At 37.2% G+C, this 26,139-nt stretch overlaps 1 protein-coding gene across 3 annotated transcripts; it reads right to left on the minus strand.

Annotated features, from left to right (window-relative positions):
* Positions 1 to 10,330: 10,330 nt before the first annotated feature.
* LOC110697792 (LEC14B protein-like) lies at positions 10,331 to 25,741 on the minus strand. 3 transcript variants are annotated; one of them, XM_021875172.1, is made up of 10 exons: positions 25,560 to 25,741; positions 24,650 to 25,189; positions 24,395 to 24,514; positions 24,165 to 24,242; positions 20,558 to 20,731; positions 19,111 to 19,188; positions 17,451 to 17,626; positions 16,275 to 16,433; positions 11,839 to 11,896; positions 10,331 to 10,814 (listed from the first exon to the last, which is right to left on the minus strand). In XM_021875172.1, the coding sequence occupies exons 2-10, from the start codon at positions 25,106 to 25,108 to the stop codon at positions 10,623 to 10,625; spliced, it is 1,494 nt and encodes a 497-aa protein (XP_021730864.1). In that variant the 5' UTR covers positions 25,109 to 25,189; positions 25,560 to 25,741; the 3' UTR covers positions 10,331 to 10,622. The 3 variants fall into 3 exon arrangements, with proteins under 3 accessions (XP_021730864.1, XP_021730863.1, XP_021730865.1); XM_021875171.1 differs by having other exon boundaries at positions 24,650 to 25,192; XM_021875173.1 differs by lacking the exon at positions 25,560 to 25,741 and having other exon boundaries at positions 24,650 to 25,453.
* Between the last annotated feature and the right edge of the window lie 398 nt (positions 25,742 to 26,139).

A 26,139-nucleotide genomic window follows, 5' to 3' on the forward strand; every position in this document is an offset into this window, starting at 1 on the left:
CCGTCTTTGACCATGCGCTCAGTGCTGTTCTCCTTGCTGAAAAAGGCGGCACCCAGCTCTCAGTCTATTTCATTAGTCATGTTCTACGGAATGCAGAGCTGAGGTACCACATGGTTGAAAATTTTGGACTTGCCCTCTTCATGGCAGTTAAGAAGTTAAAACCTTACTTCTTAGCGCATCCGGTTGTCGTCTACACCGACCAGCCAATCAAGCGACCACTGACAACCATGGAATCATCCGGCCGAATGATCAAATGGGCGATTGAGATTCAAAGCCTTGAAATAACTTTTGAGCCAAGGAAAGCAGTGAAGGGGCAGGTGTTTGCCGACTTCATTGTTGAAATGACTAGGCCGGCTAATCCAGAAAATCTTGAACAAGTCTAGAAGGTATATGTGGATAGGAGCTCCACAATGAATGGTTGTGGTGCAGGCGTCATATGTCAGTCTCCTGAAGAAGACAAGTACGAATATGAACTATGGTTTAAGTTCCAGGCCTCGAACAACGAGGCAGAGTATAAAGCCTTACTAGCCGGCATTCGCATATGTAAGGCGGCTGGGGCAAAGAAAGTTGACGTCTGTTCTGATTCACAATTGATTGTTAGCAAATTTGACTGCCATGAAGAGGGCAAGTCCAAATTTAACTCTTATATTATCTCACAATATCAACAAATTTGAATCTTTTTATCTCTTACATTAGCTCATAATATCAAAAACAACAAATTAACTATTATATTAATTACAATATCAACAACAAATTAACTCTTATATTAACTCACAATATCAAAACGGTACAATACAGTTGACAAATGGTATTAATATCGAATACTAACTAATCAATAATTGGTATATAATGCTACACATTTTAATCAATCAAATCAGTAATTGGTATGATTCTTAATTTCATACTACAGTAGAACAACCTCCACAATTATACAATCCGACAGATGCTATATTCCCAATTCCATACTTCATCAACTACAAAATTTCTAATTCCATCCTAATATATCACTATCATTAATTCCACAATACAAATTAACACTAATTAATGTTATTCAACAACAATACTAATTAATGCTAATAATTCCACTACTTATGATGAGGGGATTTTTCCCCGCCCCGTGGACCAATGGAGCTCTGCCACGTGTCATCCACATGGACCAACCAGAGCCCGCCACGTGTCACCTCGTGAGAGGTCCAAGGTGGACCAATCAGGCCACGACACGTGGTAGGCAGATTGCCAACTAAGAAAGTGGCCTTAAATGGCCCAAATACCTAGGCAACCAAGTCAGTCCTAGGTTTTTGAAAACCTAGTACTGGGCACACATTTCAAGACCCTAGAAAAGGAAGATGTTCCCTCTGAGGAACAACATTCAGAAAATTCCCAAACACACGTGTACATTGATTGCTGCGCATAAAACCAAGCATTAATTGCACTCTTTGAGAGTTAAGGCTCGGATATCGAGATTGTCTTAGGCAGTCGGATGATCATTCCCCTTCCGAGAGGAGCCTGATCCCCTTTACTTTCCGCATCTTTACATCCGAACGCGTTCTCACTTGATCGTTGGTGGCGGAACTCCCACCCATAGAAGTCTCCGCTGTTTTGCAGGTACTGGCGTCCAAAGGCCAGTCTTGGTGTTGTAACTTTCCCGCAAGACATCCAAAAAACCCCGAAATGGTTGAAAAATTTGTACTTGCCCTCTTCATGGCAGTCAAGAAGTTAAAGCCTTACTTCTTGGCACATCCGGTCGTGGTCTACACTGACCAGCCAATCAAGCGGCTAATGACAACCATGGAATCATCCGGCCGAATGATCAAATGGGCGACTGAAATTCAAAGCCTTAAAATTTCTTTTAAACCAAGAAAGGCAGTAAAGGGACAGGCGTTTGCCGACTTCATTGTCGAAATGACCAGGCCAGCTGATCCTTAAAACCTTGACCAGGTTTGGAAGGTATATGTGGACGACAGCTCCACCCTGAACGGTTGTGGTGCAGGCGTCATATGTCAGTCTCCTGAAGGAGACAAGTATGATTATGCACTACGTTTCAAGTTCCAAGCCTCAAATAATGAGGCAGAATATGAAACCCTACTAGCCGACATCCGCATGTGTAAGGCGACTGGGGCAAGGAAAGTGGACGCCTGTTCTAATTCACAATTGATTGTTAGGCAATACCATGGTGACTATGAAGCCACATATCCGGCTATGATCAAGTACTTACAGGCGGTCAAAAAGGAGGCTGGGACACTTGATGAATTTCATCTAAGTCAGGTGCTCAGATCCGAGAATAATCAGGCGGATGCTCTCTCCAAACTTGCATCGTCCGCCTTTTGTGAAACACCTAGGTCTGTCTTTTGGGAAGTTCTGGAAAAAAGAAGCATGGAAGAAGATCCCATTGGAATACTAGATCGAGGCTCAACCTGGATGGACCGCATCCGGGCTTACTTAACAGATGGCACCTTGCCGGATACCTACTCAGAGATGGTCGCAATGAAAAAGCGTGCGGCCAATTTTGAAATCCACAATGGAGAGCTTTTCAAGAAAGGCTATCTCCAACCTTTTTTAAAGTGTATTACCCCAGAGAAGGGACGAAAGGTCTTAGAAGACTTGCACTCGGGCTTCTGCGCCTCCTACATAGACCGGCAGGGTTACTTCTGGCCTACCCTGGAAGCAGACGCCATGGAGATGGTGAAAAAATGTGACAAGTGTCAAAGGTTTGGCAACTCATACACCGTCCGGCCACTGATCTGACGGCCATCCATAGCGCAGTGCCATTCGCCAAATGGGGCATGGACATTCTGGGTCCGTATACGCCTGCTATAGGCGGACGGAGGTATATTTTGGTTACTATCGACTACTTCACCAAATGGGTAGAGGCGGAAGCAGTCAAAGGCATTAAAACAAAAGATGTTATCTCCTTCATCTGGGGAAATGTCATCACTCAGTATGGGGTACCCATGTCTATGGTCTTTGACAATGGTCCTCAATTTGAGACGCCTGCTCTCAAGAACTGGTTAGGAGACCAAGGGATCTCTCACTGTTTTGCATCAGTCGGCCGTCCACAAGCAAACGGCCAGGTTGAAGCCTTCAACAAGTTAATCTCCGATGGCATCAAAAAGAAAATTGAAAGAGCTGGCGGCCTATGGGCTGACGAGCTACCACATGTTCTGTGGGCCATCAGGACGACTGAAAAAGGGGCGACTGGTGAAACTCTATTTCTCATGGTTTATGGGGCAGAAGCTGTTTGCCTATTGAGCATTATGAGCCAACTCTTCGAGTTATGTTATATAATGACGAGGCTAATTGGAAGGCCATGCGGCTAGCATTAGACTCGCTTCCAGAACGCAGGGGTAATGCGGCCTTGCGTCATGAGATCTACCGTCTGAGAATGAAGAGAGCTTACAATAAAAGAGTGCACAAGCGCCCCCTGAAAGTAGGGGACTTTGTGTTACGAAAAATGGAAGCAATTGGTAGGGTCAACAAGCAGGGAAAGCTGACTCCTAATTGGGATGGCCCCTACCGAATATATGAAGAAGTTAGATGCGGCACCTACCGCCTGGAAACACCAAACGGCAGGCAGCTAGCCAGAACTTGGAACGTAGACAACTTGAAAAAGTACTACTTCTGAGATTTGTAAATTATTTGTACATGAAAGCTTATCAATAAAATTTGCAATTTATCTCAGTATTTTGTAAGTCTCCTCCCAGTGGGGCAAGTTGCCTGTGCAATACACAGTCGGCCTTATTTCTTTTAATCACCTATTCTAACATGAGTAAAAATGCTGAGTCTAGACAACTTAGAAACTATGTTCTTTTTTGAACAACCTAATGAGGCCAATGGCCGGATGATCAACTTGAGGCCCATGGCCGGATGATCCTAATAAAATTAAACTAATATGTCTGTCCTAAACATGAGCAGGCCTCCAGCGACATCCATCCGAGTGAATTCGTCGTAGAGAGCATCTACCATTTGGGTGGCACATTGCTCTATAAACCTAAAACAAACGGCCCTCCGAATGTCTCTAAGACAACCTCGCATTCGTTTGACATGAGACGAAGATAAACGTGTCGCTTACTACAAACAAGTGGTAGACAGTTAAAATATTAGTCAGAAACCGTCTGCTATTGCTTGGGACAATACAGTCGGCATAAGCTGAGTTTTAAACTTGGCAGCTATTTGGGTAATAAACTAAGTCTAACTTAGCAAGTGGAGAAACAACATGTGGCCACAGCCGACTGTTTCTTTTATTCACTTAAGTTTAAGTGACGGAGGCTGATTAACCCAAGAGGTTAACTCATAGTCACTCCATCAACCTAGCACAGAACCTAAACGGTGCGAACAAAACCACCTGTTTTTTGGCAAACAGAGGTACTCGACCACTACTCTTGCAAGGGTTGGCTAAACTGCTAAAGCTACCGCCTGTAACCCAACAGGTGTAGCTACTTTTGTTGGACATCTCTTTTGACGCCTGATTCTGTGCAGGCACCATAACAGACGACCAGTTAACACCTTATAAAAGAACTAAGTCCAAAACTTAGTAAATGAACTATGGTAAGGCAGAGAGCTAGATTATACTATGTGTTCGCCTGCGCAATGGCCGACTGATCGCCTGGCTTGGGACAATCACCATAGTGATTGATTAGCTTGAAATTAGTCATACTCTTTTAAGTATCAAAAATTCCAAGACAATCAACTCACCTTAGAAAACCAGGCACTCAGTCGCCCAGGGGCAAGAACAGTCGGTATAAAGCATTCATGAAAAAGTCAAGTTAAACTTGGCAAAATTTATAAAAAATTCAAAGCAAAGTGCAAATTGGAAAATCTGACAAAACCGTAGGATGATTCATACACAGTTGGCTATAAGACCGACAAAAAAGTTGAATTTGTTACTAAACCCCGACCCCTTGGTCGGGTAATGATACAACACAAACGACACGCAGGCCGAAGAAAAGTTGATATAAAAAGGAAAAGCTTAAGCAGCCGGAGGGGGTACATCAGCATCAGCAGCCGCATCCTTCTAGTCCCCAGTCGGCCGCTGTTCTTTTTCATTAACCTCCCCCTCCTTCTCCTCTTCCTGGTCTGACTCCCCTAAAGTAGAATCAGACGACTCCTCCTCCTCTTCCTCGCCCTCTTGGGCTTGATTCAGGATTTTTTCATTGTATTCCTTGGATGAGGCGGCAAACTGATTCTCCCAGTTCTCATAGTTGGTCTCTGGGAAGAGAGCCCCCCATGTCATCTTCATGATGGCGCTGTTCTCGTCCATCATCTCCTTGACCAGGGCCTCCTTTTCTTCATCAGCCCTTGAGAGGTATTTCTTGGCAAGCTGGGTCTCCTAGTTCTGCAAGCGCAGTTTGAGCTTGTCCACCCTAGTGCGAAGGCCGACTGCTTCTTGGTCCGCTTCCCTAAGAGGCTCGAGCTCAGCCTTGAGGTCTTTAACGGACGACTTCAGCTCCGAGATCCTCTTCTTGGCCGCCTCTAAGTCCGTTTTGACCTGCAAGTTGGCAGCCGCCTGATAATATAGTATGTCAGTAGTCAGAAGTTCATTTTGAGCAATCTGGAACATAGCTTTGTCAAAAACAGAGGCGGCCCGAGCCTTCGCATCCTTTACCTCTTTGGTCTTCTCGTTTTTGGGCCAGCGAAGACCATGTACTTGCAGCATAGACTGCACCCGACCAAAAACAGACGTCAGTTACAGGCGGCTAACAATTTATATAGGGAAACAAAAAATTTTTACAAGTATACCTCGGTGAGAAGAGCGAGGATGGCATCCAGGTTGAGGGTGTCGACTCCTCTGACCGCCTCCCTATCCTCAAGGGAGACGGCTTTCAGCATGGACTTGGCCAGGTGGACAAGATCAGGCCTTTGAGAGACATCTGCACATTCAATACCCTATAAGTACTTGGTGTAAATTCGGCCAATAGACCGACTGCTCTCAGAGGTGCTAGACGACTGCCGATTGAATTTAACCCTCAAAGGGTAAGGGAAAGGAAACAAGTCTTTGATACCTCCAGCAGCCGTCTACTTCTCCTTCTCCTTCTCAGACCAACTTCCAACATGGACGGTTGGAGATTTTGGAGGTTTGTTGCTTCCTGGCCTTGAGGCCACGTGTTTCCTAGCTCTCCCAGGAGTCGTTATGTCACCAGCTGTCTGCTTCCTAATTTTTGGGTCCGGCTGTGAAGAGGAGGAAGGCTTTGTTAAGTTGCCCTGCAAAAATAACCACAATAAGTAAGAAGCAGGCGACAAAAAAGCTAAATGAGACTTGTTTAAAGTTGAGAGAAGTTCACCTTAGGCGCCTGCAAAGCAGGCGACTCTTCTGTTGACCGCTTGCCCAAGATGGCCGAGCAGTACTGAGCACCAGCTTTCTTCGAGGGCGAGAGATTTTCCATGGCTTTGTCTGCAAAAGATGAATCAAGGAGTTAGTTTGACACAAAATTAATCAAGTTTTACAAGACACTTGATCAGGCGGTCAGCTACCTCTCGGCATCTCTTCACTAAGGCCACAGGCGGCAAGATATGTCCCATCGTATAGCCAGTTGTACTTGAGAATATAGTTTTGGGGAATGAACTCCCTCGCCCCAGTCTCGGGGTTTGCCTGGATATCTACTTTAAAGAGCCCTCTGTCAAGGATCTCTTCTTTAGCTTTATAGGGAACAGGCGGCAGCTCAGAACCGCCTGTTAGGAAAGGTGGGTTCCTGTTCCACCTGTTGAATTTTTTGTTCCTGACTGTGTCAAGGCTGGAGATAATGTAGAAAGTGTTCCTCTTATCTTTCCACTTGTTCTCCTTCCCCACAGTCATCATATAGCTCTTGTGGCTAGACCACTGGTACCAGCCAGTCCCGCTTGTTTTAGGGGTCCGGCTGAGGTAATGCATGTGGGCGAATGTTTCAAAGCTAGGGTCTACTTGATGCATTTCACAGCCGGAAACATAGCCTAATATATTGAACCAATAGTTTGGGGCCAGTTGCCAGACACCCAGCTAGTATCCGTCTAGGATTTGCTCCACAGCCGGATGTAGAGGAAATCTTAGGCCTGCCTTAATGGCCGCCTCATAGCAGCCAAAACATGCGTCCCCGTAGCTGGACTTCTCGGGCCAGACTACAGTGTCCTCGGCATCCGGCGTGCATAGGACATAACCATGCCCCATGACATGGTCAGCCCTGAAGCTCCCAATTTTTTCCGCCTGCCTACGGGAACATGATGATAGTAGGCGACATATTGCTCTCGACGGGTAGTAGACGGCTCCGCCCAATCTGCTCCCAATTCTACTGAGAGGGACTCTCTCGCGGCCTCTAGCCGAGAGTGCCTCTCTTCAGATTCTTCTGAGAATTTGTTAGAAGTACTTGGCTCAGAGTCCTGTCTGAGCTCTCGGACCTGGTGTCCGCCAGGTGGGTTAGATTAACAAAGCCCGGCATATCATTTTGAACCTCCTCCCCTGATTCTTCTAAAATGGAATCACTGGGAGTGCTTGGGGCACCAGGCGGCACGTCAGACAATTCACTGACAGGCGCATAGAAGGAAGAGCCGTCTGAATTTATCACCCTTTCAGTTCTCTTTGTTCTGGCCATGGTGTCCTACACAGACACATAGACAGTCGGACTTGGGGAAGTTCGCAAAGGGTGATCCAGCAAGGGGCAGTCGGCACTCCTAGTTCTAGATTCAGCCGTCCCCGGTGACCGGCTGATCACTAACCTAGGTCGTGTCGTGTGCTTTTGGGAAACCATTTTCAAAAAGAAAAAAGAAACAAAGAGAAAGTACTATAGAAAAACAGGCGGTTACCTTTAGTCGGTGAAGATGAAGGTGCTTGAAAAATCTGCAACGGCTGTAAGAGCAGGCGGTTTGATGCAGGCGGCAGTCGTTCTCTCTCAGAAAAGGAAAAAGTTCTGAAAAGATTCTTTCTAGAATTTTTGGGAATGTCCAAGCAAATGATTTGGACATCCCCTATTTATAGGGTGGTGAATTTCAAGGGGCAGCAAAAAAAAAAAAAAAAAAAAAAAAAAAAAAAAAAAAAAGACGGTAAAAAACCGTTAGTTAATCAGAGTGTGACACCTGTCACAGGCGCCACGTGGCAAGCCACGTCACCCATGTGAGGGGAAAATGATGAGGGGATTTTTCCCCGCCACGTGTCACCTCATGAGAGGTCCAAGGTGGACCAATCAGGCCACGACATGTGGCAGGCAGATTGCCAACTAGGAAAGTGGCCTTTAATGGCCCAAATACCTAGACAAGCCCAGTCAGTTCTAGGTTTCTGAAAACCTAGTACTGGGCACACATTTCAAGACCCTATAAAAGGAAGATGTTCCCTCTGAGGAACATCATTCAGAAAATTCCCAAACACACGTGTACATTGATTGTTGCGCATAAAACCAAGCATTAATTGCACTCTTTGAGAGCTAAGGCTCGGATATCGAGACTGTCTCAGGCAGTCGGATGATCACTCCCCTTCTGAGAGGAGCATGATCTCCTTTACTTTCCACATCTTTACATCCGAACGCGTTCTAACCTGATCGTTGGAGGCGGAACTCCCACCCACAGCAATCTCCATTGTTTTGCAGGTACATGCGTCTAAAGGTCAGTCTTGGTGTTGTAACTCTCCCGCAGGACATCCAAAAAACCCCGAAACAACTTACATCAACAATTTCGACCTAATAATAATTGGTATTTAACAACAATACTAAATAATGCTTATGCTTCCACAAATAATTTCACTACTTAGTGAGAATAATTCCACAAAAATTAGAAAGTTGGAAAAAAAAGGAAAAATAAAATTAATTCGACTACAACCATCATCGCTCCAACCATCAGCACAAAGCATCTTCGTTTAATTGCAACTACCACAAAATTATTTCACCAATTTCACCTTCTAGATCTTAGAAAATTAATTCCTAAGACAAAAAAATAACGAAACACCCACCTAACGAATATCCGATTTTGGTTCGCAAATTAAATTTACAAAACTCATAACAATGGCTTACAAGGAATTCAATGGGAAACCAAATTAAATATTATATTGATTTTTATTGTTTGCAAAATATAAAAAATTTTGAGGATCAAAATATTTTGTGAATTAGGGGGAAGATTGGAGAAAATTCCTGCTATCAAATTATTTTGGCGGAAGAAACAATAAACTTTGGGGCAAAGTATGACACTAAGGACCCACATTAATGTCATTTTTTTCTTTTTTTTAGTTTTCCCCTTTATTTAAAGCCAAGTCATGGTTGACTACTGACACAAGTGGGATCCACTATTTGTTAGAGGCCATTGGGACAAAAGTTCCTAAAGGCTGATAATTTCTCAAAGATATTATGGCTAAATTGACTAACTACACAATTTCTTATGGAGTTAAAATAAATGGTGATTACTCCTTCATTTCTCTATCTTTCATTTTCCAAGGAAGTTTAATCAAGTCTTTCGTTCACGTGCTTAAAAATATGGCTTGCACAAAATTTGAACCCATGACTTTAAGTTTTAAAAATATGGAGTTAGCCACTAAGCTATTACTATATTATATGTCATTTTATTAAAATTAAATATAAATAAGGATTTTAATCATGGAATTAATGCGGTAACTCGGGACATCGTTCAGGCCTAAAAACTAGTTACTAGTAAAATAGTGATTTTATGAGTTTAGGTTTTCCACTCTTTGTTAATTATTCTTCAATTTGTTTTAATGAAACAAAACCATTAAACTAATGCTTACACCTTTAATTTAAATTTTATTTAAATTATGAAGTACGTAGTTTAACATGTAACAAAATTATTTAACGTTATATCTTTTAATCTTAGCTTAGCTCAAATTTTCCAACAATAAGGCTTACAACTTATTATGTTTTGCTTAAATAATTTTTATTACAAACAAATAAGCAAAATTTTCTTTGGTAAAAACTGTATATTGAACAGGACTAACCTAGTTTATAATATAACTATCAACAACTATATACTTTGCATAACTTACGCAAAATATAGGATTATATCTTACTAACATAGCCATCACCAATGACTTGAGAATTCGGTCAACATTCGATCTTGACTTAGAAAAATTATTGTAGAAAGAACAATCTATATTGCAATATTGTTCAATTTCACACACATAAATAAACGGTACAACCAGTTATAATATGAATGCCAAATTAGACGATATTTGCACGAAATATGAGCAAGTCAATAGCTAGGTACTTGCCCGAATCTGAAAATGTTAAAAATTCAGACTTGATCAGATTTTTTTTTTCCTTATTTTTTTTCAGTTTTGTTTTAAAAACAAGGTAAAAAGAAGAAGAATATAAAAAAGAGATTCTTTCTATCACTAAATTATCAAATTATGTGGGCACTCAAAGCAGCATATGTAAACCACGAATAACTATTCTTTCCAATAACCCTTATCTTCAAAGTATGGCCACAAACAACTTCCACTCAAAACAGAATAATTGTACAACAATACATTTGCCTATAATACAAGTAATTATGAAGATTATATTACAAGGATATGGAATCATTACATAATCATTTGTTATTTGGTATGGTATAATTTACACTTAATTTATACCTTAGACGTGTATTAGTGCACCAAGAATATAATGAGATCGTTTCGGCATCATTCCATGTTTGTTGAATGATGATTGAGGAAATCTAAATCATAGATGTCGTCTCCATAGATCTCGTTCGTCGCTTGGAGGTGCAGGCGTTTCATCACTTCCTGAAAAGTCCCACTTCACTAAACTCCCGTCCCAAGATGAGCTAACAAGCATTGGGTAACTAGGGTGCCAATTGCAGTCTCTCACCACAGACATATGGTGATCAAGCTTTGCTACGATGGCTCCACTAACCTGTGAAAGGACACAGAACAGACCACTCATTAAGGGAGATTCATTCACCACATTAACGCAGAGACAAGAGTCAGTCCTCGATTTTTTTTAAGAATTCTCTTTAAAAATTCAAAACAAATTCTGCATGTATATAGGTCATGACTAATGCTCATTTATCTCCTTACAATGATTTGCGTTAGCTATTCTGATGTCATGAAGTTAGAAAAAATAATTATAGGAGTCCGACACGCGTCTGCAAAAAAGGTTAACAATACTTTGTTCCAATATTCAGATGACACAATTATATATCAAGAGACGTTGCATAACAGCAAAGAAAGGATAAAGATCTTTAGGCCCTATACATTCTACAAGGCTGAACCAAAAAAATTGCTCAGGCATTATTATGGAGAAAAGCAGGCATAAAATAAATAAAAATAAATAAAAATAAAAAATAAAAAAATAAAAAATAAAAAATAAATAAAGAAGAAAGAAAAAGAAAAACCTAGCGCAAACAAACTCATTGTAGTGAACATTCATTTTATTCAGATAACACTGTCTTAACATTGTAAAAGTTGCATTTGAATGTCTCTACTAGACTGCTACATGAGTCTTGAAGACCAAGTTCAACATGAACAACCCCCCCCCCCCCCCCCCCTCCCCCACCAATAAAAAAATAATCACTAGATCCATTGTCTATAATGTGATTCTCGCCTAAACAAGGTAATTGAGGGTCAGGTGTATGTCCACGGCACAGAAAAGCATTTTTTTTATTAGACCCTTGTTTCAAATTGTTCATGTTCATAGCTTCACAGAAAACAATAATTCACAGGAAGTTCATTGAGCCATTCTAACTTATACGTAAATTATAAACCAAAGCTGAAAATTTGTCCATAATTATTCCCTACATGCCGAATCAAAGCCATTTAACTAATCAGAATACAAGGGATAAAATATATGCATTATCAGCATCGTTTGCTCAACAAGCATAAAAATTACCAGGCAACAGCTTAACAACAAGGCACAAGATGAGAGATAAATGACATACCAAATCATATATGTACACACTCCCATCATTCGAACCTGTGTAGATGTACTTCTGTCCACTGCAAAGACAATGCCATGTCAATCATCTTTTACCACTATCAACAAGTACTATTAGAAAACCCTTATTGTCTAAACTTATTTTGGCTTGTTTCAGACAAAATAAGTTAGATAAATAAAGTTTGGACACTCACAAGTTCAGACATTATAAGTCGGAATAAGTTCAGATAAGTCTTGATGATTTCAGTAAAATAATGATAATTTCAGATAAGTGCAATAATTCAGATTCAGATAAGTTAAATTAAGCAGTAGAGAGCACCCCTTAGTGGTTTTGTCATAAGTTTAGTATTTATTTTTTCACAACGGAAAATTAATTTAATTTCTCCATTGTTCACGAGTTATTGAATATAATGATATTTTGTGTGAATGTGATTAGCTCTCCAGTTAAAAATAAATAATTAAAAATCAGCCAATTACTGTTTGTTGAGGTTCGCTTACCATGCTTATATTTCTCTAACAATATCAAAGTAAACTACTTTGTAATGTGCTTCAATTATTGATAAAGCTACCACATAGCTTCTTAATAGACTGAGAAAATGTTTCATATCATTACTAGTTTAGAGCCATGAGATTTCCTTATTTCATCACCACAAATTATCCAAAGTGTCAAACATAAATTAAAGTTAAAGAGCTCGTGTTACCAGCAGATTTTTGCGTGACTGAAGATAATGATGCCAATGATATATAAATCATAGCAAGTGCTTTTTGGAATTTTGTTGACTACAGTATGATCCAAATTCCTATGACGACGCTGCAATGGTTGGAATATAAGAATAGGGTATTCACCCAATTAGAGAGAATGAGCCTAGGGAATGGTCACAACAAAGGAAAGGAAGGCAATTGAAGTCAACTGAGCTAGTTGATTACAACGGAAGAATGTAGGTCCTAAGCTGTATGCAAAAGTGAGGAATTAACAATTTCAAGGGAGTTACTTTAGACATAGATATATAATATATGTCTCGATGATATTTGTGTAGAGTCGGACCAGATACTCGCTTCAAGTTGATTCCGATTAAATTGTTAATTTCTTTATTTATTTGTAACAGATTTTCCAATATTAGTACCACGTGGTGAATCCGTACCCGAAATAGTAGGTCTTCGGATGATGCCCACTGGGGCGGATTCGGGTAACAGTGGCTCGGGGGATTGGGAAAAGTATCTCAACCTTCGCACGTAGGCTCAACATCCAAGACAGCGTAACGAGACCCAAACTATTCTGGTTGGATCTAGAACAGATAACATTCAATTTATATTCATCGTTAGCAACCCAAAACAATTGAAAAATCCATCAAATAATGGTGAAGTTGCAAATCATATATGACGTGCACACAAAGTTTAATGTTCAGAAACACGAAGATTAGTGAAAAGGATAAATGGATAAGTTTTATTGACATAAGATTTTGCATGGATTAGAACCAGTTCCATGAGCTTAGGTTTCAAAAAATCGATGCATGATATGAGATCAATATGAAAACACCACACCACACCAAAATCTGGCACAATGTTATATGCTGATAAAATTTTGTGTCTTTAGGAACCCTCCTAGCCTACCAAAACAAAAACTAAAAAGTAAAAAAAATCCCCTTACCCCCCCCCCTCTCTCTCTCTCTCTCTCTCTCTCTCTCTCTCTCTTCCAACCTCTTGATTTCAAAAGAAAAGGAAGATCCTGGTAAAATAGCATGACAATTTCTCCGAGATTCTTGGAGCCCCATTTGTATAAGAAAACCACTTTATCTTGACTTCATCAGCTCTATTGATTTTGCCCACCAAAATTTCTTCTTCCTCAGACACTAATATAACGAGGAAATCCAAGTTAATACCCTTGATAAACGTTTTTTGTTTATCAAGTGGCATTGTTGTAATAAAATTGACTTGGGATTCGTAAAGTATGAATAAAGAAATGCTGGCCCCACTCCAAAGTTCTGGCATGTTGGAAAAGTGCACTTCACGACCGTTATGTACAAGCCGTTACACTTAAACTCAAGACATTATTATTTTTTTATTTTTTATGAATAACTTAACTCAACTTGAGTTAAGGGAATGTAATGACGCATTTACCCCAAGATAAACAAGCCAAGTTTATCTGCTATATCAACTTGGGCCTGCTCTAATATAACTACTCCCTTTATTCCCGATTCTCAAAAGTTTGACTTACTTCCCATTTTGAGGTGTTTCAAAAATTTTGACTCACTTTTACTTTATTTTTGGCAAGCCCCTTTTGTAAATATGCCCCTCTTAGGCTCTTAACCACAATGTATACCTTTCCACTCACTCTCTCTTACTTTATCACTTTTCCGTTACACCCACTTACCTTTGCACTCCATCTCTATTACTTTATACACTTTCTTACAACACTCACTTTTTGCAAACTTTCCTAGAAACAAGAGTCTATAGTGAGTCAAACTTTCAAGAATATAAGGCGTATATAAGATCTCATAGGCTCTTATCATAAATTGGTTTCAAATAATGCATCACTCCATCTCATCCAACATTTTTTTCCTCTGTGTTGTTAAATTCCAACGTCCTAAGTTTTAGTAGATAATGAGCTAACAGGTTAAGCTTTTGTGCAGCCATCTACCTAGTTCTTTCCTTTGAACTCGAAGTTTATAGCATACCTCACCTTTATTCCCACCCCCTTTTTGAACATCTTTTCCTAATTGTTAGAATGAACCTCAAGTATGTCTTTCCTGAAAGCTTGACCACATAAAAAGGTTTGGGTCTTTAATGATGTGCCAATAGATTGGTAGAGTCCATGACAGTTGATCTCACCTTTAAACGACCATATTTTTTCCTTTTACTTTCTCTAAAAACAATGCGCTACAATTCAATCTTGCAGTCTTATGCAATAGCTCAGGATGCTACTCACAAGCATCACTTCAAAAGTGATCCTTCATCCCTTTTGTCTAGATCTTTTGTCAGGGTAATTAAGTAATACAGAGAATGCAAGAAAAAACTGTCACATACTCACAACCCTCACATCCCACTTAAAGATGAAATTTGATCTCCTTTGTGTAACACTCTAACATAACCATACCCTTAATTTACACCACAAATTATAAAGAAACAATGATGGTCAAAGTCAAAATTGTCATGAGCTGAATTTTTGCTAGTCTTTGAAACTGTGACTATTATTTCCCCGCCCACAATTTTGTGACAAATAATTTCTCAATGTCAATATAAACTCTGGATTTTTGAATCTATAGAGATTGAGAGAGATTAAGAATTCTCACTATTACTAAATTTCATGGACTTTATTTAACTCAGTGGGATCTTTTTCCCACCAAGAATGTTTTTGTAAAACTCTTTGACCCCAAATTTCAGCTATCCTACTTTCATCAAACTTACAGGATTCAACAAGCAGTAGATAGTTCATGGTCAAGATAGCACTTGTTCTCTTTATGTATATTGATGTTAAGAGTAGACAACTAAAGCAAAATACTTCGCCCTATCCCATATAATATTTTGTAAGGTTATGCACACAGAATAAGAATTTGTTTGTTATTGCAGTGATAGTCAAAGCTAAAAAACAAAATTGCATTGAAATATTAAATGCTAGATAATACCAAACAAAAGTACTCCCTCCGTCCTGTTATTAAATGCCCGTATCTCATGAACTAATGGTAATGGAGGGAGTATGTAATATTTTTTAAACGTAGAGGAATTATATATGGGAAAGATAAATTTTTTTTTTTTTTTTTTTTTTTTGAAAGGCATTTAATGAAGCTTTTAATAGAGGGGCATTTTACATGGGAAAGGTAAAAATGTATTTAATGGAACGAAAATTTGGGGAAATAGAGAGGTATTTTATATGGGTAGGGTAAAAAAGTAAGAGAATTATGGTAAATTATGTGACATTTTTGGAATAGACACTTGATTTTAGAATACCTGATTAGAAATAAGCACTTATGGGACGAAGGGAGTAGTTAGTAATCAAATAACATGGAAAAGTAGGGGGTAGCAAAATTTGTGATCTAATGCAAGTACTTTATCATAGTATTGTAGAAAAAAAACAATCTTATTTTAACCGAAAGATTGGCAAAATTGTAATTGGTGATTAGTCACCTTGGTTAGCATTAATTCAGCCATATATTTACTTGTTCTTACCTAATTTTTTTTTCTTCCTCCCTTAATCTCTCTTTACAGTCCTTAATCCCTTCAATTTAGTCACTAATCTGTTCTAATTCGTAACAAATATCCAGCTCAATCTCCAAGCTGGAGGAGCAAGAAGAGTTATTGTTAAGCTCTCCATAGATACTACAAGTATATCCAAATTATAACTTCTAGCTAATATGTAGACAGAAACGCAAAAAGTTAACAGTGAGCATAAACTTGGCTCAATAGCTCATAGCTGAAAAGAGAGACATCGGCAAATAAACTCACCTAAATTCTGGAGAAAAATAGCAACGGATTAGCGTACGCAAGACTGAATGTCCTTCATATGTGGCTACTGATAGATCACTAGGATGTCTCAAATGTCTTGCCTGCTGTGGATAGTCCATCCATCTGTAATCCCATTCATAATTCCTAGGACCAGGATCACTGGCAGGTAGAAGCGCGTCAAAAATTGCATTAAAAAAGTTAAAGTGCAAATAATCAAACACGCATAGTTATATCCACAAGCATAAAAACTGAGTATTTGTTCCAATGGTAGCACATTGTAATGTTGTACAATCATTTATCAGTCATTGTTATATTTGAATAAAGTCATACTTCCTCTGTTTCTTTTTAATTTAACACGTTTCTTTTATAACGCTTGCTAAGACATAATTTCAACCATTAATATCTTTAACATCTTCTTAAATCATCAAACAAGTAAAATTTATAAAAAAAGGTAATCAGATAATATGTACTGAAATGAATCTAACAAGATCCCACATGATTGTATTTCCTCTTATGTATGAATACAAAAGACAACTAGAGTGAAGTTAATAGAGTCAAAAGTCAACATTTTATCTTAAAAGAAGAAGAGGAAGTACTAGACCACTGTGTAATGTTGTCATTTTAAACCAACCAAAAACTTGCATCCTGTTAGTCAAAATATCTACGGTGTAGATGAAACTGTTACATTACAGTTTCTAGCCAAAATAAAATAGTATTCTCCAATCAAAAGTTTATACAAGTCTCAAATTTAAGAATTTACTAATGCAAAGAATTTTCTACTTATGACTAGTGACATAGCTTTTAGAGCAATCAAAATCTTCTTTTCCTGAAAGACTAAAAGAATACATATAGCAAAGAAAAGATCCTTGGAATTCCATATAGCAAAGAAAAGAAAAAATGCACAACTATACACCTATGATCTATGAATACCTAAATTCGATAGACTAGCAGTATTTCTCTAAGAATAACATGACCTCTAATTTTACCCTGCCTTTGAAGTAACATAAGTGCATGTCTATATAACTTTAAGTTATACTATTACACACTTTTTAAGACTTCAAAATGGACAGAATCCATTACATGCATAGAACGGTGTGACAGTGAATACATAAAATGACAGATTTAACATGTTTTTAACTTTCAAGTCATAGAAAAATAAATGAATAGTTTACATACCAAGTGATATTAGAGGACATCTTTCTAACATCCCAGAGCTTTATGCACTGATCTTTACCATTTGAAATGAAATATCGACCATCTCCTCGGCTGTCAATAAATGTTATTCCTTCTAGATGTCCCATCATGACACCAGCCGCCTTCCCTCTTGCAATGAAGCATCGCCTGTCCCACACCTACAGATACAGCTCATAATTAATTGGGTAGGAAATAATGTGATACATCTTGATGACTGATACATTAATAGGTATTAGTAACATTTATTGGATCCAGGCATCCAGCATCACGTATATGAGTATGTAACAGTAACAATAGGTATACTGGGGCACCTAATTTTGCCTCTAAGAAAATGATAGGAGGTTTAGAGATTGACCATCAGACAATATAACATGCACCAAAGTCCTACCATCACCTGCCAACCCCAGCCATTGACAACTCGTAATTCGCCAGAATGTTCATCACGGCCGCAAGAATCTCTCTGAGGACTGCTGATTTGTACTTGTGCACCAGGCAAGCCTTAGGTGTTAGATTCTCGACTTAGACATCTTGAAAAGGGTTTTGAAATTGTTGGAGACTGCTCCAAAGGGGGTTGTTGATCCAGAAATAGTGAGAGGAGTTTAATGCTTGGTAAGTTGGTAGGCCGTTAAGCTACACTTATTGGCTTCTTCTAGTGTATTGACCCTTGGGTGGCTTGATTCAAGTTCCAACACTGTAAGATCTGAGTACGTGGACAATTTTTGTTGGGAGTAGCTTGGTAATTTTAAATAAGCCTCTTCATGGGAATATTGAAAAAACTATACGTTCACACCCAGTTCTGCTTTCATTAGCACTTGTGCTATTTAGTAATCATTCTTTACATTAGTAACTCGGTAAGTGCTACCTAGAGTGGGTGTAGGGTGTGAATAGCGTGGGGTAGGAGGGGTAAGGTAGTAAGAGGGATTTTCCTTAAAAAAAAAAAAAAAAAAAAAAAAAAAAAAAAAAAAAAAGAGTATCTGTGAGCCGAACATTTTAAAATGGCTCAAAATGGAAAGCAAATCGAACTATCGGGAATGGTGGGACGTGAGAGTACATAAAATTGTTGTTCCTTATTTATAAATAAAAAATAGTAATTGAAAAAAAAAAAACCTAGGTTTTTTTTTAACCCTAATTAACGATAATGAAGATATGGAATGTTAAAACTTTAACTCTAAGAAACTGAGAACGTGGCTCACTATTTTGAGGAATAAACAGTATGCAATACTTTTCACTTGCAATGCATGACATAAATTTCAACTTCAGTACCCTTCCCATATTAACCAGTTAGTCTGTTTGAGAAGTGTGGAGACTTGAAACATATTGGTTGAAAATGTATCATTATACATTTTTTTTCAATTGCAGGATTTTGCATTGTTTGTTTGAAGAATTGGGGTGCTCTAAAGGATTGTGTGGATTGGAATCAATGCACTTTGGATTTTAACTTATCTCCTCTTAATTGGGTGTATTGAATTTAGTTACAATTTTATTGGTTCACCTCAATCAAGTTTTGAAGTTTGTTGTTGGCAATAATTTCCTTTTTCTTTCGAGTGTGTGTAACATCAGTAGGTTCTTCCCCTGAGATAGGTAGGCAAACTATTTGTAGCTTACCCTATACTAGAAAACTTCAGAAAGGCACATTGTTTACCTTACAGTAATTGTCATCACTTCCAGAAAATATAAGATGGCCACTTTCATCAGCAAAACAAACTGTGTTCACATCTGACTGCACAAACAATCAAGAAAGTAAGTGAAGACAGGTTTTTTTTCATCTTCAATTTTTAGTAATTAGCAATATGTTAAGGAAGGAACTGCAAAAATTCAACGAAAACTTGCATTTATTTTTGTGTTCACATCTGACTGCACAAACAATCAAGAAAGTAAGTGAAGACAGGTGTTTTTCATCTTCAATTTTTAGCAATTAGCAATATGTTACGGAAGGAACTGCAAAAATTTAACAAAAACTTTTCACAATTACACAAGTATACAACCAATTTTATGTGCAGATAATCTTCAGAAGTATACAAAAACAAGCTCCTCAATATGTTTAACCCTTTTTTATCTGCAGATAATCTTGGGTGCATTGAAACAGAATGGGATAACATAAACATGGCAAGGTAATAGAGTGGTCAGCCAATTAAACTTCCAGGGTTATGCCAAAGCTTTAATATATTTTGAACACACAACATTAAGCTTCTTTTTGTTAACTAAATTTCATTGAAATTTAACAAAAGATGGGATAGAAATTTTGGCAACAGAACTTCATTCAAAACCAAACCTACCAATTGAAAACAATAATAAAATGAAAAATGAAAAAACCACCAAACAAGTGAAACAAATAATAATTTGAACTTGTAAAAATTATATAATAAATCTCTTCAGAGAAAAAATAAGTTGATATCCTTTGTTACAGTTCATTTACCAAAAGGAAAGACTGCTTGTTTAAATATATTTATATACTTGAAATATTCCATTCGAATTTTAAGCAGGGTTGCTCACTCAATTTGGACAACCGCACCGGAAAAAACTACTTGAGATCCTCCATATAAGTCAGTTAAGTTTGGACAACAACGCCGTAAAAAACACCGAGCAGTAAACTGCAATCCCACTTCCCAGTTATGGGATTTTTGCGAATTTTGAGCTTAAACAGTACTCTCCACCAGCCCATCCCAGATCCCTCAAATTATTCCACTTACAACAAGTTATTAACTCCAATCCTCTTGACCAAACAAGATAACATAGTTTGTCACATGTAAGCATTCTAACAACTGAGTCAGTCTGGTTGTTAATCTTTAAGCAACTAAACAAACAAAATCAGTTATGAAACCACCAGTTTGGTTAAGAATAGTAGTTTGAATAAAGTCAAGATGATAAGGAATACATGTGCATTTGGTCCACAGAATCTTAAATTTCCAAAATTTTGGAAACCATGGTTGCAGTAAACCTACTTAATAAAAACAAAATAACACCAAAATCATGTAAGAAATCAATGTCAAATGAAGAACAATGTCTGAATTAAGGTTAAGAGAATGAATAGTTAAAGATTAAATTGAAAAAGAAAAAAAGAAAAGTAATAAATAAAGATGAGTGCCTACAGAGTGAGCTGATATTCGGAGGGAAAGCTTTTTAGCCTCAAGATCATAAACATAAATTGCATCATCACTACTTCCAGCCACAAGTTCACGACCATCTGTCGAGAATTTCACAGAGAAAATCCCAAACCCGTAACCTTCACCATATTCTGAAAAATCCAAGCCATCATGGATCTCCTGAACAACATCAGAATACACACCAGATATGATTGTTTTGTCTTAAATGAGTAAAAACTATTATGTCAATGGAGCAGTTAAAGATATGCCAACAGTAAACATACTATTTCAGATGGAATTTTTTTGTTAGAAACTATAAAGTAGTACAATAAGGTGACTGGAGAGACATGCCATCCTAAATTACTAAAGATGATTCAGTACAATATAGCTTATAATACTACTGCAGTATTATAAATTACTAAAGAAGATTCAGTACAATACTATTCTTTGCGACCTCCCAAATCTTGCCTATATATCAGTATATGTTTCTATGCAATACCCCTTGCCTTGATAATTTGGTATCTCCAAATAGAAAAAAACATGACCAGTATATCAATTGCTTTTATTACGAATGAAACAAAAATCAAGCACCTATTGCTACATGGAGTCGGTGAAAGGAAAATAGTTTAGAATTTGTTCAACATAAACAATCAAAGCAGATGTTTACCAGAAGAAAAACAGGATTTTATACGTGTTTGTCAGGGAATCATTGACCAATCAGCAATTAATATCAATACTACCCCTGTTTCATAATGCTCTTAACATATTCCATTTTATCCGTGTTATAATGTTCTCAACATATGTAATTTATTTCATCTTTGGCCAACCCCATTCACTACCTAACCTCTCTTAGCCTACACACTCACTTGGTCATAAACAATCAAAGCAGTTGTTTACGAGAAGAAAAACAGGATTTTATGTGTTTCTGGGAATCATTGACCAATCAGCAATTAATATCAATACTATCCGTATTTCATAATATTTTGAACATATTCCATTATCCGTGTTATAATGTCCTCAACATATCTACTTTATTTCATCTTTGTCCAACCTTATTTACTACCTAACCCCTTAGCCTACACACTCACTTTGTCATACTTTATCCAACTTTTTTATACATCCATCTTTTTAAACTTTCTCTCTTAATTTATCCACCTTTCTTTCACACCCACCTACTTTTATATACACTCTCTCTCATTTTCCTTAATACTTACGCAAACAGTAAATATTAAGAACTTATTAAAACAGAGGTAGTAGATGAAATAGAATCTCCTCATGACTTCACCTTTGGACTCTTATCAGGAGACTTTGATATAGTTAAATCAACCAGATACCTGTGTATATTTACTCATATCGAATTTCTATCTCAGAAAAAGAAGGAGAATGGGCAAGGAAAAAAAAAAAAAAAAAAAAAAAAGAACAAATGGGTAGAAAAGCAATTGAAAAGGAGACTGAGGAGTGAAGACAATAAATGATATCCTTGACCAATATAAATTAATTAGGTTGCTCATGATTTCCTCTTTTAACATTATTAGGTTTCCCTGGTTATTCTTGTATCTACTTAACTAGGTACTTTCTTGTACCACTAAATGTGATATGATTTCTAGTTTCAGATCTTTAAGTTTATATAGCATAGTGCAAGACAACAAGTAATAGGTAAAATAGATAACATCAATTTTGACATTGATCATTTTCTCTTATTTCCCTCACTTAACGATTTAATTCCCGTATTTGCCCAAATGAAAGCATTTCTAATTTAAGTATAAATACTTTACCAAAGGTGCATAATCAGTGGCGGAGAAAACTCTAATCAATTTTCTTTGCTATAAACATTAGTTAAATAAAATACAATGCAAATATATATGTTGAAACTTCCCAGCAGCCCAGTGGTGGGAACACAACACCTTTAATCAAAGGTCGCAGGTTCTACTTTACCTGGCACAAGACTTAACCATGAAAGTGTAATCACATTAAGCAAGATGATTTTTTTTTCCTTCTAGATAAGATTGATAGAGATTATGGAAAGATGATATTAATCTCTATCAAAGATGCATGTTGAATTTGATGATTTAATAGTTAGTTCCAAAATTTAAGTCAAGTTCATTTGTAATTTCTTTATTATTTTGTATTTATTAACATGTGCTCACCCGAACTATTTGAAGGAAATATAATTATGTTATTTGATTTCATATATATATATGAAATATGTATTTAGTGACTCCGAACCCATAAGAAAAAAAGTTTGGATCCACCATTGTGCATAATGCACTTTTCTAAAGATTTTATGAAGACCATATCATATTCTTCCTCCACCAGTGGTGCACTTCCTTAGTTTTTATTTTTCCATTTCTTTTAAACCTACAACCCTTCTCATAGCACGCTTACTAATGCATTATTTCAACCATTTATATTTATTATTATCAATAAGTAAAACATATAAAAATTTGATATCATTAAAGTATTAATCAAAAAGAATCTAAGGAGATCCTACATGACCATATTTATCTTAATTATAAATCATCAAAGGTAGTAAAGGTAGCATATAGATTAAGAAAATAGTCAACTCAAAAGATATTAACATATTTTTCCTCAGATAAATGTAGATTAAGAAACATAAAGAATTATGCCACCTAATTTTGAAAGCTTAATCACATTGTTGCTTATTAACCAATTATTAGTATCCACATTAACAAGACATATTGATGGTGTAAAGAGGAGGGATGGCCGAATTATATCCTCATGTTTCAAAAATATGGTTATGGTCGCGATCGCGGGAACAGTCACGTTGTTGGGGGGGAAGGTATATGATGCACTATTGTGGACTGTGTCGCGATTAGCGATACAAATTTGATTTTGAATTCTTGTTTAATTGTACACTATAAGAGTAATTAGAGTAGATTAATAAAGGCTTTGAGCCATTATTTGGGAGACATGACTCACATGAGGAATCTTTCACTATATCTTTGAATAGCAAGCAACTTTGAGTGAAACATGGGAATAACTTTCAAATCCGGGCAATTCGAAGGTGGAATGTTTGATTTGGACAAAATCACGGGTTTTAAAACACTCCTTACTAAAATTGAATGATATGGATTCGATTAATTGAAAATCCTTTACAATACAGCCTAACAGAACGATGGAGCCAAATTTATGTATCATGATTACATCCCCTCCCCCGCTTCCCCATGTGATGGTTCCCGGCTACACAACTATTAACTCATTCTCTATATATTGTATCCTATTGCCCCTTAATTTATTTTGAACAATCCAAGCAATCCATCACCGTCTGCATTCTCTATACTTAGTATTTTATTGCCTTTTTATCTATATAGCTATGGCAGCATATATCCTCATTGAAGTTGACATGCAGATAAAATTCTTACAGAGGTTAGATGAGTTGAGCTGATCAAGAACTAAATATGGTAGAAGCAAATTTACAATTAACATTCATAAAAATTCCCTGCTTTATCAAAATGATACTTCGGAATGCACTTCCTTGAGATTGTATACCACAATTTTAAATAAACCCAAACACTAGTAGTGCACATATTTTTCCATATGTCAAAACAAAGTATGTCTCCTAATATAGAAAATTGAAGAATGAGATCCATACATTCACATTCGCATGAGACTCGGTAGCAGCAGATCCAATATCAACAATATGTACAAGAGGTGACATGCTGGAATATACCTGCAATAACAACATAGTCATGTCATCACAAGTGAAACAAAAATTTATAGAATAAACCTCTCCACTATTCCCCACCCGCTCCCAACAAAATATAACATAATATTTTTAAAAAGGCACATTTTAGTTCCGGCCAACAAATGACAATCACTCACAAGGTACTGCTGATCCGGCGAAAGGGATGTGTCAGTAATTGTCCAACGCAGGCTTTTGGCGACAATGTTCTTTTTAACTTTCCATCCTCTATCAACATTGTATATTCTAATATGACTTCCCTGCACAACCAAAGTGCAAGCAAATTACTATAACAAGTTAAATATGCAAATCATAATCTGCACCTGCCACCAAGAATAACAGGAAGCCAATGGCTTTATAAATTAGTCCCATCTCTAAGCCTTCTAAAAATTTACCTGAAATCCAGTAATAAAAAGAGACCCATCAGTGGAAAACTGTGAAACATATGCTCGACTGCTCATCTGATCCACAAGCCAGGGCCCTTTAACAGGCACATACCGGCTAGCCACATGGCAACAGTCCGCAGATGTGAACCTCCCTCTCCCAGAATAATTAGCCTCTCGACCAGCCAACATTCTCACTGCCGATACAGATCTCTTTCTCTTTCCGGGTACAACCTTACTCAAATGCTCATTGGGTTTTGATTTAATCATTGTCAAGTCAGAAATTTCGTTGTCTAAACATTTCGAATTGTCATCATGTGCATGACCATAGCTACTAGAATTAGCAGTGTTGCTAGCATCATAGAATTCCTCTTCAGAATCTAACTCTAATCTACTTACATATTGACCCATTTCACTCAAATTCTCCTCGCTCAAATTCTCCTCCAAGGACTCCACCAGACTAAAATACATATCAAATTCTGGAGCTGATCATCGACAAAAGAGTATATATAGCCCCTCGAGCCGTGCTCGAATCCAATAACCAGAATGATACTGCTGTAAAAATTTGATTGTATCCCCAAATTAAATATGTTCATTTTGAATCAAAATTCTCTTTCATTGTCATATACTTATACCCTATTATGTTGCTGACACTTTCGCAACTTCATTACCCAGAAATTAATCCACAAACAATCAACTAAACATGCAAATACCTATTCATTAACAATCCATAATAATTGATAAATTATAGTTCAGACAATCAAATTTCATGGAATTGAAGGAAAATCAAGCAAACCCAACTAAAAAAAATGGATAATTTGCCAATAAAAATGATAAAATCATAGCTATATTAGGAAAGTAATCGTCAATTACGAAATAATAAAAGCATAAATAAGCGTTATAACGAAATTGAAGAACTTACATAAAAAAAATAAAGGGAAGAATTGATCAGTTGTTGAATGATTGGAGAGTATAACTGATATATCTAGTTAGGATATGGAGGTCAAAATAGGCAGCATTTGGTGGTCTCTCTACAAACGTCATCCTCAAGCTCACACTGACGTTAAATGAGCTGAATAATGGATGGATTTTTTCTCCTCTTCAATTTACTCCTCAAGCTTACCTTTTTAAAGATATTTTTGCCAAAAACAAAAACTAGTAAGTCAAAGGACAAAACATGGAAAAGTCGAAAATGATACTCGTTATTTAAGAAAAAAAAAATATTTACATAAAAACCTTTTGACTGTTAAAAATATTTTACCAATAGAGATATTGGAGAGTAATGAGATAAAGAAGTAGTATAGTAGTGCTCCGTTTATATTTTTGCTTGTGTATAATTTACACTTACATGACTTTGTATATATATAGTCATAAGTAATGCTAAAAGTACAATAATCACTCATATATAGCCATATGAGTTCACATGTCTTTGAACCTATATGAGCATTGTATAACCAAATCAATAATTGGTATTTACTTTATTAGACTTATCTTCTAACACC

The sequence above is a fragment of the Chenopodium quinoa genome, unplaced genomic scaffold, assembly GCF_001683475.1.
Source record: "Chenopodium quinoa cultivar QQ74 unplaced genomic scaffold, ASM168347v1, whole genome shotgun sequence".
In the NCBI taxonomy this organism is placed as follows: Eukaryota; Viridiplantae; Streptophyta; class Magnoliopsida; order Caryophyllales; family Amaranthaceae; genus Chenopodium; species Chenopodium quinoa.